The 12,417-nt window shown below is 38.3% G+C and overlaps 1 protein-coding gene across 1 annotated transcript in view; it reads left to right on the forward strand.

Annotated features, from left to right (window-relative positions):
* The first annotated feature begins 3,506 nt into the window (after positions 1-3,506).
* The window catches only part of LOC105203073, a 78,500-nt gene continuing 69,589 nt past the window's right edge, over positions 3,507-12,417 (forward strand). Inside the window, exon 1 of the mRNA XM_011171827.3 lies at positions 3,507-4,190. Coding sequence (XP_011170129.1) covers positions 4,130-4,190 — 61 coding nt within the window. The 5' untranslated portion in view covers positions 3,507-4,129. The remainder of the gene's footprint in view (positions 4,191-12,417) is intronic.

Below are 12,417 nucleotides of genomic sequence, written 5' to 3' on the forward strand. Positions count from 1 at the left end.
ATACTTAACGTACATATAAAATATGCTATTATAAAATCCCAAAAAGTATTTTTTTTAAATCTCGTTTAAAAATAGCATTACTTAGCATTGCTTCTGGCAACTTTATGTAAAAATATTGCATTATTGCATTAATTCGAGTTATCCGAGGTGTTTAATGAGAAAATATAATGAGAAAATAGAGTACAGTAATTTTTGTTACTGATCGAGAATCCGTATCCATTGTTTTTATTTTTCTTTATTTAAAAAAAACATTGAGTATTTTATATAAATGATTTAAAATAAATTATAGAGCAGGTAATTATTTAATAAGAAGAAACTAAGTAATTATTTTAGAGTTAAATAAATTACTTAAAAATAGAAAGCATTCTCTTTCATATTTTTCAGTTGGAGTTCATATATCCTTGTTCATTGCCTATTTTGCATTTTATCCACGGATGCAGAGTGCGTCGTTAACCGTCGCCCACTGCAGTTAATATTAATTAGTAATTAAGGGAGAACTAGCCTTTATTGCTGTTTTAGTTTCGCAGTTTTAGAGAGGTAACTAGGAGATAAGCTAAATCGCCCGTAGAATTTTAGAAAATAAAAAATATTTAGTAAAACGATATTAATAAAACAGTAATATATTTTTTACAATAAAAATTATACATTTTGTGCGTGCAATTAAAATAACATTATGTCAAAGGTGACACAAACATTTGCATTTTTGCATTTTATTTTCTGCGTACATAAATAATGTATAATATTATAAAAATTATATACATCCATTGTTTAAACATATTTTTACAGCCTAAAAGAAGCTAATCTCTCTCCATCATTAATAATAAGATTTAATAGAATAATTTCTTGGCGGAGGGGCACAACATTTTATTTATATAAACTTTCCACGATTTTTAATAAATCATAAATGTTCTCTTATTAAAAATTTTTTATTCTTCTCCCACAAATATATACCGTATCTGAATAAAAATTCAATTTCTCCTTCTTGTTATTTCCGTTATACCTGCCATTTTCTATTTCCATTTTTTTCAAGACCCAAAACCTGCCAAAATTTTGATAGGAATGATCGAATCTGGAAAACAACAGGCGAGAGGTAAAGGAGAGGGAGAGAAGGGGGAAGGGGTGTGAATTCGCCCAGTGGGAACTGACTGGCCTTTCACCTGCAGGAAATCCTATGATTGATGCCACATGGCACTATGTTGCTGCCGCATTATATGCACGCGCACACATTGTATACACTCCCCTGATAACTATGGCGCGAATACATACTGCAATAACTCGATATGTAAACCGGCGTACGCGCTGCAGTGCGTGATGGAGAACACGAAACGCATTTACAGCTTCGTCGAAGGACAGCGGACGAAACGTCCTCTCGCACTGAAGACAATATATAATTTAGCCAAAAAGTCGTTTCCTGGTTTTTTCCCTCCACCGACGTTTTTCTTCATTTCACATCATAATATTCATGTATGTGTTATTTTGAACGAGTAAAAATCTCTTACGTCTTTACAGTTTTCTTTGAAAACAGAAATGAATGTTGAAGATTTCTTTTCTGCGAAATGAATGTTTCTCTTAATTAAGAACTGTTTATTGTACCTTAATAAATAAATTTTTTAATTACATAACAATTGCAAATTTTAATTGTTATTGTCGCCACAAAAGTAACAAAGAATCGTTTCATTGAAATGGATAATTTTTGTTCCAGAGCAAGCAATGGTGATCATTATTTTGATAAATCGTAGCAGAATATCATAGCAGATATAGATCACTACAATGTTAAACTTTTATTATTTGATTGATAGGAATTTCTTTGTTGAAAGATATACATTCTCTGATTTCTAAATTTTTAGGCTTTTACGTTTTGACAGTTCTAATGCAAATCATTTATTTTTATTTTTTTCACTAAAACTAGTCCGAGTTTCGAGGTCGCTGTTTTTTAAATTGAGATAGAAATCGAGAGAAAGCGAGAGAGAGAGAGAGAGAGAGAGAGAGAGAGTGAATTTAAAAAAAAAAGTTATTTTATATTATTTTCTCTTATAAATCTCTTTCAAATAATATTTTTCTTACTTAATATTTCTATTTTGAAGAGATAAAAAAGAAAGAAAGTTAAGCTTCAAAGTTATCATAAAACAAAGTTATTATAAGTACGAAGTTAAATTGAACCGCATATACCGCATTTAATGTTTCCAGCTTCTTGAATTAAAGTCTGACCAATAAATACAAAGCATTACCGCTGAAGTTTAAATCGCGTCTGTCTCGAAAAGTTGATTTTCGTTATTAGTAGGATTTCTTCGGTGAGACTCACGCTTTCATTGATTACTGAAAAAATAAAACAATTTGGTACAAAAAAATAAAACAAAATTAAACACTTCATCTCTTTACAGTATTACAGTACATCTTTACAGTACATCTCTTTACAGTACGAACCGTTATAAGTTGAAATAAACACAAATCGCGCTTTTACGCGAAAGAGATCTTGCACCACGACAAGTTCAAAAGCACAATCTGAGTGACTTCATGTAGTCATTTTATCCCTGTTCTTTTGGATTATTTGGATTATTTGGTGAACAAGGATGCATAAGGGGCACTTGGGTGGTGTTTCCAAACTCAGAGATACCCAAGTTGTAGGGAAGAATCTTACAACACCGGACATCTTACAGTATCAGACAATTGCTTTTAACACTAGATAGCAGCAGATTACTGCCATGTCTGCTATCTCCCTTTGTGCAACATCATTGTATCTCCCTTTATGCAACATAGTTGGGGAACTTCTATTTCTGTTTGTGTAGTAAAGAATACATACATGAGAGCCATATTTTCGTAACGATGTCGAATGTTTTTACTTATTTTTCAATTTTAATTCCTTTTTTCTTCCTCTTTCTCTTTTATGTATTTTTACATTGCAAAAATGACATTGATATATAGTTTAATAGTTCAAGTATTTACTGTAATTTTAATTGTCAGCAGATTTTAAGTTTGAAAAATTTTATTAAAAACAAATTTGTCCGGCATTAAAAGACGGTTTCTAAATTTTATGAAAATTAAACATTTTTATTTTTCTAAATAACTTACATTTTCGCGGATATTTTTAACTGCAGATTCTCTAGCCCAATAAAGGATGTTTTAGAGTAACATTGCATTTAATGAAAATCAATTATTCTGAACCATTTAAAAATTACAGCAAAAAAAGCTTATCACGTCCGGTACTACAAGATTCCCCTACACTGACAGATTCTAATGTTTTAGAAATTAAACATCGATAAATAAAGAATGATGCATCGTTCTCCTTGATGTAAATTCCTGTAATAAAAAAAAAAAAAGAAAGAAAAAACGGATCGTGCATCGCATCGGGCTGGCTCCCTGAACGTTGCTCAGTTTCGCCGGAGGCCCGCGGGCGCGTCTTTCGGTTTCCTCGCGCACGGCTCGGCGTCAGCGGCCCGCTGCATCCGGAGCACGCCCACGGCGCACACGTGACGCGGGATATACCCGCGCGACGACGCGGTCCGGCGCGGAACGGCGCGCCGCCACTGCTGCAGAGCGGCCGTAACGTAGAGAAAGTCAGTTCGACGTTGGCGCCGCAACAGACGTACGGTGGTAGGACGCGCCTCCCTGTAAAAAGCCACCCCACCTGCCCTCACCCACCGAATTGGGGTACCACCCGCGAACGCTCTCTGACGATTAATCGCGCGGGGGGTATATGTACGAGAGCGCGGGGGGCGAAAAACAAAGGAAAAGTAAGCGCAAATGTGCCGCGTCGATCACTCGCGAAGGTAACATTGTTAAGGAATATCCTGAAAGAAGAAGAAGAAGAAAAGGAAAATTGTTCGTGTCCCAGATCCGCACCCGGTGGGGGATCGAGATCGATCCTCGGTGTTAGTCGAGGGTGTGGACCACGTATTCGTGGGGGTTACCAGTGATCGAGGAGCGCGGGTCGCGGTGCACGCAGTGCCTTTTTCCTTTCGTTCTCCGTTTTTCGCGCGGGTCACCGTCTTTCGGGTCCCGCCCCTTCCGGTTGGCACCCTCAGTTCGACCTCCGGTCCCGCGTGGACGCTGCAAAGCGACTGAGTGACTCTCCGTCTCCGCCGTGCGTGCTTATCCCTCGACCCATTCTCGCTGAGATTCCGGCCACAGCATGCTTTCGTCCTCGAGGGCTTTCCCGCCGATTCTCGCCGTGGCGCTCGTCGTCTGTATCGGTGAGTGTTCTGCCTCAGAGTCAAATCGAAGCGTTTTCAAACAAGAGGTATTGTCAGGGAGAAATTCATCTCGACGAAGAGTTCCGCGAATCTACGTTACATCAAAATAATGCGCGGTTGGAATAATGTGTAGATTTGAAAACGTGTTACACCTACGTTTACGAGATCTGGGGTGGGGAAGATGTACTCGAAAGTTTGTCCGAAATTGCGTGCCGAAACTTAAGCAGCGCAATGAGTCTCAATAACATCAAAATGACATTAAAGTGAATCGTGATTGATTAAAAAGTGACCTTGTCCAATTTTTTTCACCTCCAGATAACTTTATCTATAAGATATCTCTCAGAGAATATTGTGGTTTTTATTAAAAGTCTAGTACATTTTGTGTCGAAAGTTAGTAGCATGAAGAATAGCTATCCGTTAGACACGTAACCAAAATTTTTGGTAAAAAAAAAGAAAACAAATTTTTAGCTAATTGACGAATATCTTTATCTGGAAGATGTAGCTATCGGAAAGTATGAAGAAGGGTATTAATAATCTTTTGCAATTATTTTGACGTCATTTTGATGTCGTGATGACCTTTAGTTCTGCTTGGAAAATCTCTTTAGGGATCGTGATGTACATGGGATTAGATACCCACAGCAGGAAACGCCATAAGGAGTTAGTTTTATCTCCCCTCGAATTGCCGACACAGGTCATTGATGTCTTAACTAATGACCAACAATTTTGCAACGTGTACCCATCAGTTTTACGGAGTGAGTTTATAAGCAATATAAACGAAAATATTCTCGAGAGTAACATCTTGAGAGTTTATATCTCGCGCAATTATCGTTACAACTGTTAATTACTCGATAAAGTTAAAAAAAATATTGCGCGTCATGTCAATAGCAATTAGTCGTAGTCGCCATTTCGCAGAACCGTCAAGATTGATTAATTAAGTGCCGGTAAATATATTATACAATTAACGCGGTTTTATGTATTGTAATTTACATGTATCACGCACACATACATTTTGTTCATCGAAAATAGTTACACTCAACGTGACACATTTAATTACTTGTTACAAAATTACGTTTTTTTTATGGAAGTGCAGTATTGCGCTGACGCAATAAAGAGATTGATAGAACGACTCTTTGGGAAGCATTAATTACCAGGAAAGATATAAAAATATTAGGCGGACTGTCTCATGAATAAATTCAGTTGCCTTCAATACAATTAAGAGCTTTTTCTCCTCTTTTCTTAATAAATTTCCAATAAATAATTAAAATTGTTTTAGTTAATAACACAAGCAAAACACGTTTTCTGTTTAACAATAATAAATATAATTTCATTGAACAATTCTGTTCACTTGAATAGTTGTGAGTTAAAAGAGTCGGGGGTTACACGGTTTCTCGTTACATAACATTTTTAAAGAAGAATGGCGACGATTTGTTAAAAAAAAGAAGAGGAATCCAGAGAACGGATTGATCACTTATCGGCATTTCGGCTTCCTCGATAACGACCGATATTATTCCGTGAAATATTCGCGCTTTAACGAAATCAACGCACGATTGAACGCCGGAGATCGCGGTTAATTAAATTTTCGACTGCCCCACGTAAGTGATACGCCATGGATGGAGAACGCGAATCGAATTGCGATGATGCCATTTGTGAGCGGAAGATAAACTGTGCCATGTAGATACGTTTGGTTATTACATAATGTAAGGCACAAAAGTTTTTATATAATCCGGGTATAAGAAGTTTTTACATAAATGTTCTCGCATCGGACTACGAAATTTGTTTTACACCTCAGCAATCGCGAAAAATAGGTGAAGCTGCCTGTCAGTCGAGAGAATGACGCGATGAGAAGGTTAGCATGTTTGTAAAAATATTTCCGATAAATGGTCAATGGTATTTTTCGAGCTGCTGCAGAAATGTAAGGACTATTTCGAAATGGGTTTATGTTCCTTGACACAGATATATTCGAATACATAATTCTCACGTTCCCTTGTCGTCGATCCGCTTCGTACCGGACGATTATGCATACATCTAGTTACATGCATATCGATGGGTGTTTTGCGCACGGCGAATTATAGGCCACTTTCCCTTCTCTCCGCCCCATGAAATTGGCATTTCGAGAAGGACGTTCAACGCTTATATACATACATACATATATACATACATACACACACACATACATATATATATATATATATATGTGCGTATGTATGTATGTATGTATGTATGTATGTATGTATGTATATGTATCCGGTATCTAGCGGCCCAATTCCACAGTAATAGTGTAATCTTGCTGATGAATTGACTTTTCCGAAGTATTACATCTGCTTGCGGCATGTGAGATCCAGCTGTAAAATCTATCCCAAAGGTCAACATAATTACGCCGCTGGATCGCAGTGCGAGGAAAGTTGGATCTCACAAAATGCTGCGTTGTAATTTCTTCGCGCCTGATAAAGGTCAGCGTGGATCACAATGCGTTTACACGCAGAATATTTAATGAAGAGGCGCGCGATATCACAAATTGAAAATTTTCTGGATTTTATGACTCCGACTGACGGACACGACGCAACGTTAAGATTATTATATCGCGATGAAGAAAATTAATTGAAGTTAGCTATGATTTAGATAACTCGTCTAATTTCCTGATCGGTCAAGAAGGTCTCTTTAAGTTAATCGTATTTTGAGATTACATAATCAGGAAGAAATGTAACCGATTGCGTAAGACAGTCGGGCTGTTAATCACGTCTGGACGAATCGAGACTCTTCTTCCCATGGAAGCAATTACGTAATGGAGATTCGTTTTTGCACATCATTTAATAGAGCGATGAATATGGAGTCGCTGCACTCTCTCTCTCTTTCTCGCGCGCGCTCGAACCTCTTGTCCCTGGAAGCTGGTAATCCGAACGTAGTGTCATCTTGGAGTTCCCTATTCATTGAGAATAGTAACGCGATATGGCGCCGTAAGTACACAAGATGCGCAACTGCCGCTTTATTACTTTGCGCGAACGAGTCCCGTCTGTGTGTTGAGGGATTACAAAGGGACCCGGGTAAATCTGATCCTAATCCTCCCCGGCGCTCGCAATCGCCGTCCTGGGAGGCACTCATCCCGCCGTAGCAATTGTTTATTTCCTCTGAGTTTTGTATTCAGATAGGATAATTCGCACCAGTACTTTCTCGCCCTTCCCCGGGATGAAGCAGTTGAATATCAATATAGCTATTTTTCGTCCGTGAGTCGCTCGAATCCTTTCTGTGTTATTACATAGCCGCCGATAGATCTCGAATACGCGCTCGATCGAGCGTGCAGCTTTTTCGAGTACCAGAAAGGCGGCGCATATACATACAGATAAACACGACAAAACTGGGATACGTTTGTATCTGATAAAATGTCGATGTGGGCTGGGGTTTCATTCGCGATGTTTACCATTGCGCGCCTTTGGAAACTTTGTCGCTCCCTTCGGTATCGCGCACATCGTTGCAAGCAATCGAAATGTCCACGCGGACATTCGCGTTTATCTCGAAGTCAAAAATATGAGCCTTGGAAAAAAAAATGGGTCGGGAAAAATACGTTTGACCGAAATGCCACGACCCGTTTTCTTTGTGCCGCTATCGCGCACAATTATCGACCTTGTTAATTCCTACAAGAAGGCACACGATGCATCGAAAGTCGGTACGATAAAAAACCAGGTAAAAAATAATAAAAAGGTGAGAAAGAAAAAAACCTACGTTGACGACAATTCCAATTTGTAAGACGACAGGCCTTGACTTATGGGCCGAAATTTCGACTGTGACCAGCCTCACTCGCATGCTCCGATATCGCGATGTCCACGACGTTTCTCCTACGTCGAGAATTAATCGCGGAAGTCATGAAATTATAATTTATAGCGATTTACGTTAATGCCTATCACGCTATACATTACCCTTATCGGGTCCGAGCAGTAAGCAGCTGCATAATCTGACTCATTGCCGTTGCATATCGCGCGCGTCGTGATTCCTCATGGTCCATGCATCCTCCGCGCTATCCTCGCGTCCATCCGTTCGATAACGATTTCAAGGTCGGCCTTGAACGATTACCGTGCCGCGTTGAAATTCCAATTTCGAGGAAATAACGTTTTTAACCGAGCGTATCATTCTTGAGGCCGATAAAACTGACAGTTTATTGGACGTTATATCGTTTGAGATCACTAAAGAAATATATTCTCGACTTGACGAGTAATAAATATCGACTCGTATTGTATCCACATTTATTAAACTCTTTGTATACAACGTGAGCGGCCGGATGAAACGTTGTTTCCTGTTGTAAACGTTAACACCGTTACTAACACCATCTCGTCGGATGTCTCCAGATGCAGCGAAAGCGAAGACAAAGGAGAAGAAGCAGCTGTCTCCTTGTTGAAGGCATTCCTCTGTTAATGTTTGTAGCCTTCTTTTTTTCTTCCTCATAATTCTTACAATTCCTTTATGTTCACGGCGCTTTGTACGTACCGGCCTCTTATTTTCAAGAACGTCAGCTCTACAATCACTCGTTCATCAGTATCGACGTCGCCGAAGGAAAAACAGGAAAGGGAAAATCGGTAATGCGACGCGTCCACCGAGATCACCATTCGAAATAAACGCAGATTGTTTTTCACTTTCTTTTACCCTTTACGATGTTTTCCCGACGTGGACAAGCACTTTTCCCTCCTAAAGTGTCCGCTCCGCATTACCTCGTAGATTTGACTTTAACTGGCGAGCGCCATCGTGTCCTTCCATCTCTCGAAGCTATTTGCGTTTTACGACTCGCAGAGTTCTAACCGATAGAATCCAACCGCGAATCCTCCGACCTCTTCCCGAAGAAGATCAACGGTTGAACCGCGACGTGTCGGATCTGTGACGGCCGTTAATCCTCCGGCAACTGGAATGTCACCCTCGTCGTTGGCGAGAGAAATCGGACCACTGTTCGGTGAAATTAGAACATCATCGCCATGCATAGCTACTATCCGGCGGTTGGCTATCGGACAGTCGACGACATGACTTATCATCGCCGCGAGTCTCGAAGTTGCATCATAATTTAGCCGCGATAAGTCAGTTATCTGTCCGTGAATGCAAACAGTCTAAATGGGAGAAATGTAGACTTGACTACTGATGCATGGAATTTACTTGGGAGAAGATGTCTCCCGGCATTTCCATCGCTCGTTCTCTTGAGCATCGAATAATAAATTGCCGTCACTTCCGTTCACCAAACAAACGCTCGCTCAGCTTGCACGGCTGCTGCCGTTTATCTGAAAAAGCGAGCTATCCTTCTTCTTCTTCTTCTTCTTCTTCTTCACTTCAAGCAACTCAAAAGAAGCAGCGTCAATCTCGCGGAATACTCTCTTGTTAATAGAAGAAATAAATAAATTGCGAAACTGGGCTGTGTCTACAAATGCACAATGTCACCGTGCACAACGCAAAACGATGTATCAGTTTCGAATCGACTCGAAGATCGTGGAAGTCAAGCGAATGCGAAAAGAGGGAGAGGCGACAGTTTGCGTGATGGAATGTTCCTTTAGTCTTTCCATTCGCGAGTTAGAAACGCAGTCATTTTCCGTACACAGAGTGAGCGAAAACGTGATGGCTTTTAGGGAAGCATTTAGATGAGCTTATCCAGGTTGGCGAGTATAAATTTAGCTTGACTATTTGGCGGATGGGAAAGGCCCGGCGCTTCCAAAGGTCTTCCATAATCATGAGTTTGTCAAGCCCTCGATATTCATATATCGACATCTATTTTCGTGACACTTTGTTGGCTCACGTAGAATAACAGGTTCGATCGTGGTTATATATGCATTCTCTCATCGTACGTGTTTGCTATTGTAATCCTGTCGGTGACGTCGTCGATTGTTGATGACGTAAGAACCTGTATCCATATAGCCCCGGCATAGCGAGCTTATAATAGTAATCGGCTAATTTAACGGCCATGTGGTAGTATCTTTGTTGTAAAAAATAAATCAAAAGATAATATCAGCATTATCTTTTCATATATCTAGAAATGAAAATGACAGTAAATTATCTGGTAATTTTGAAAAGCTGGTCAAGGCTGGTGTAATTAAAAAATTCATGTAATCAATAATAAGTTCATTGAAGAGACGTAATGCTTTATTTTTAGCCTCATTATTTTTTCAATATACGTCACAATTATATTATTATACGTATATTGTACGTGAGCCTGTAGAATATTTAGTTTTCCAATAGGCGCATTAGAAATTGCTATATTTATGAAATATAATAAAATAAAAAATCAGTTGTTACTTAAAATTTCTCAACTTATATTAATTTTTGTAGCCGCTGCTGCGGCAAATATTTCGTATGAAAGATCAACCGCGCGTTAAAAAGTACAGCTCGCGCTGACGTATCGACAAATCGTGTACATGGCTTAAAACTTCACGGCAAGCCGGAAGTAATGCATCGAGACGAAGAGTTCAATTCCGACTGGAACGCCCGCGACCTAGTTCAAATGTAGACCGCTGTCATAGAGTGTGTTCCTCACAATACCGCTCTCCGCACGCGGACCTCTCCAGTTGTGAATTTTTTAAGTACATCTTTTAGAGTAATGCCAAATGTATATACCGAGAGCATACCACTCACGGATACGAAAAATATCAAAAGGCGAACTTTTCTCACTTGTTTTGCATTTACCTCAGAGTGGCGTTCTTTAAAATCCTCTTAACCAAACAGCACAGCAGCTGTTGATGAAATAACTTACATTACGTTGGAAGCGCGATCGTACTGCGCCGGAACGAGCCCGCGATTAAATTTCTCCCAACTCTCGGAACGATTTGAAGACGTTTTCCCGCAAGCGGAACGGCTAAATAGACGAAACTGGAAAATCAAGCACGTAGTTTCAGCTTTACGTCACGGTGGTGGTTCGATACTGACCTATTAGCGTAAAGTAATTTCCGTTTAATTTTGGTGCTCACGAGCTCCGAGACTCCGATGTGCGTACGCGCTACGAAAGTCCTGATAAAGCTTTCAACCTCTACGTTTGCCGTTTTCGCACCTTTTATCCCATCATCCCCCTCCTTTTCTCTCCCCCCCCCTCTCTCTCTCTCTCGAGCTGTCCCTTTCGTGGCCATATGCCGCTTAATGAGTCTTTAATATCCTGCAGTTAAATCTAGTAATGCTTGGATAATGAGTCATATTTTGCCAATGTCTCAGTGATAGCGATCGCAAGAGTGTTGAACACACTTTGATTTAGTTTAGAGAATCTTGAAAAGAACTTTAGCAGCTCTGATTTAAAATATATCGATTTTATAAAAACGTAACAGTTCGTAGTCAGCTGTCCGCTTTTCTTTACGACGCTAATAATGTCAAATGTAATAGTAATTGAAATACAATATGTAAATCAAAAGAACATTGAGAGTACATTTAAGGAATTATAGGACTCTAACTAAAAAAATAAGATTGTATTTTTTAATAGTATGTAAAACTTTTGTTTAAAAAGATAAATTGTTTAAAAAAATATATTATGTGTTTCTGTTTTGAAAATGTGTATATTTGAAAAAGTAAGATGCAAAATTGAGAGTGATGTTAAATTTTGCATTTTTCTCAAAACATCATTTTTCGAAGCGGTAACGATAATTGAAAATATGATTTATCCAATCAATTTGAAATTTGAAAGCAACATTTTTAAAAACTTTCAGTATTGAATCATGGAGGCTTTTTCCAATTTTTAATGCTTTTTTAAATTAAAAAATGAAAGAAATTTTTCGGAAAACGCATTTTTAAATTCAAATATATGCAAAAAATAAAATTTTATGATTAAAAAATGACAATTGTTTAAAGTTTAATTTATTACGAGATTGAATCGTAGCTATTATGTAGGTATATGTACATTTATTTAAATAACCAAATAATTTCTGCTTTAAAAATATGTATTCTAAACAAATATTATTATTTATTGGTTTCATTTATATATTTTTTTAATTTTAATTTCTCATTTTTTTAATAAAAATACATAATTTCAAAGCAGAAGCGCATTATTTATCTATCTATTTGAATAAAAGTTTTACAAGGTGTTGAAAAATACCCCACTTTTCCATTTACTAGAGTCCTACAACCCCTTACAAAGCGTAATAAATCAAGAGTAGTACATTAAGGAAATTAAATGTTAGGAACTTGGCATTTCTTTCACGGTACAAATAGCATAAATGGCGAGAAGATTAGATATTTACGATGTAAAGCGTAATGAGAGAAGTGTATCACCGAGAAATTTAAATTT

Source organism: Solenopsis invicta, chromosome 16 (assembly GCF_016802725.1).
Source record: "Solenopsis invicta isolate M01_SB chromosome 16, UNIL_Sinv_3.0, whole genome shotgun sequence".
NCBI lineage: Eukaryota > Metazoa > Arthropoda > Insecta > Hymenoptera > Formicidae > Solenopsis > Solenopsis invicta.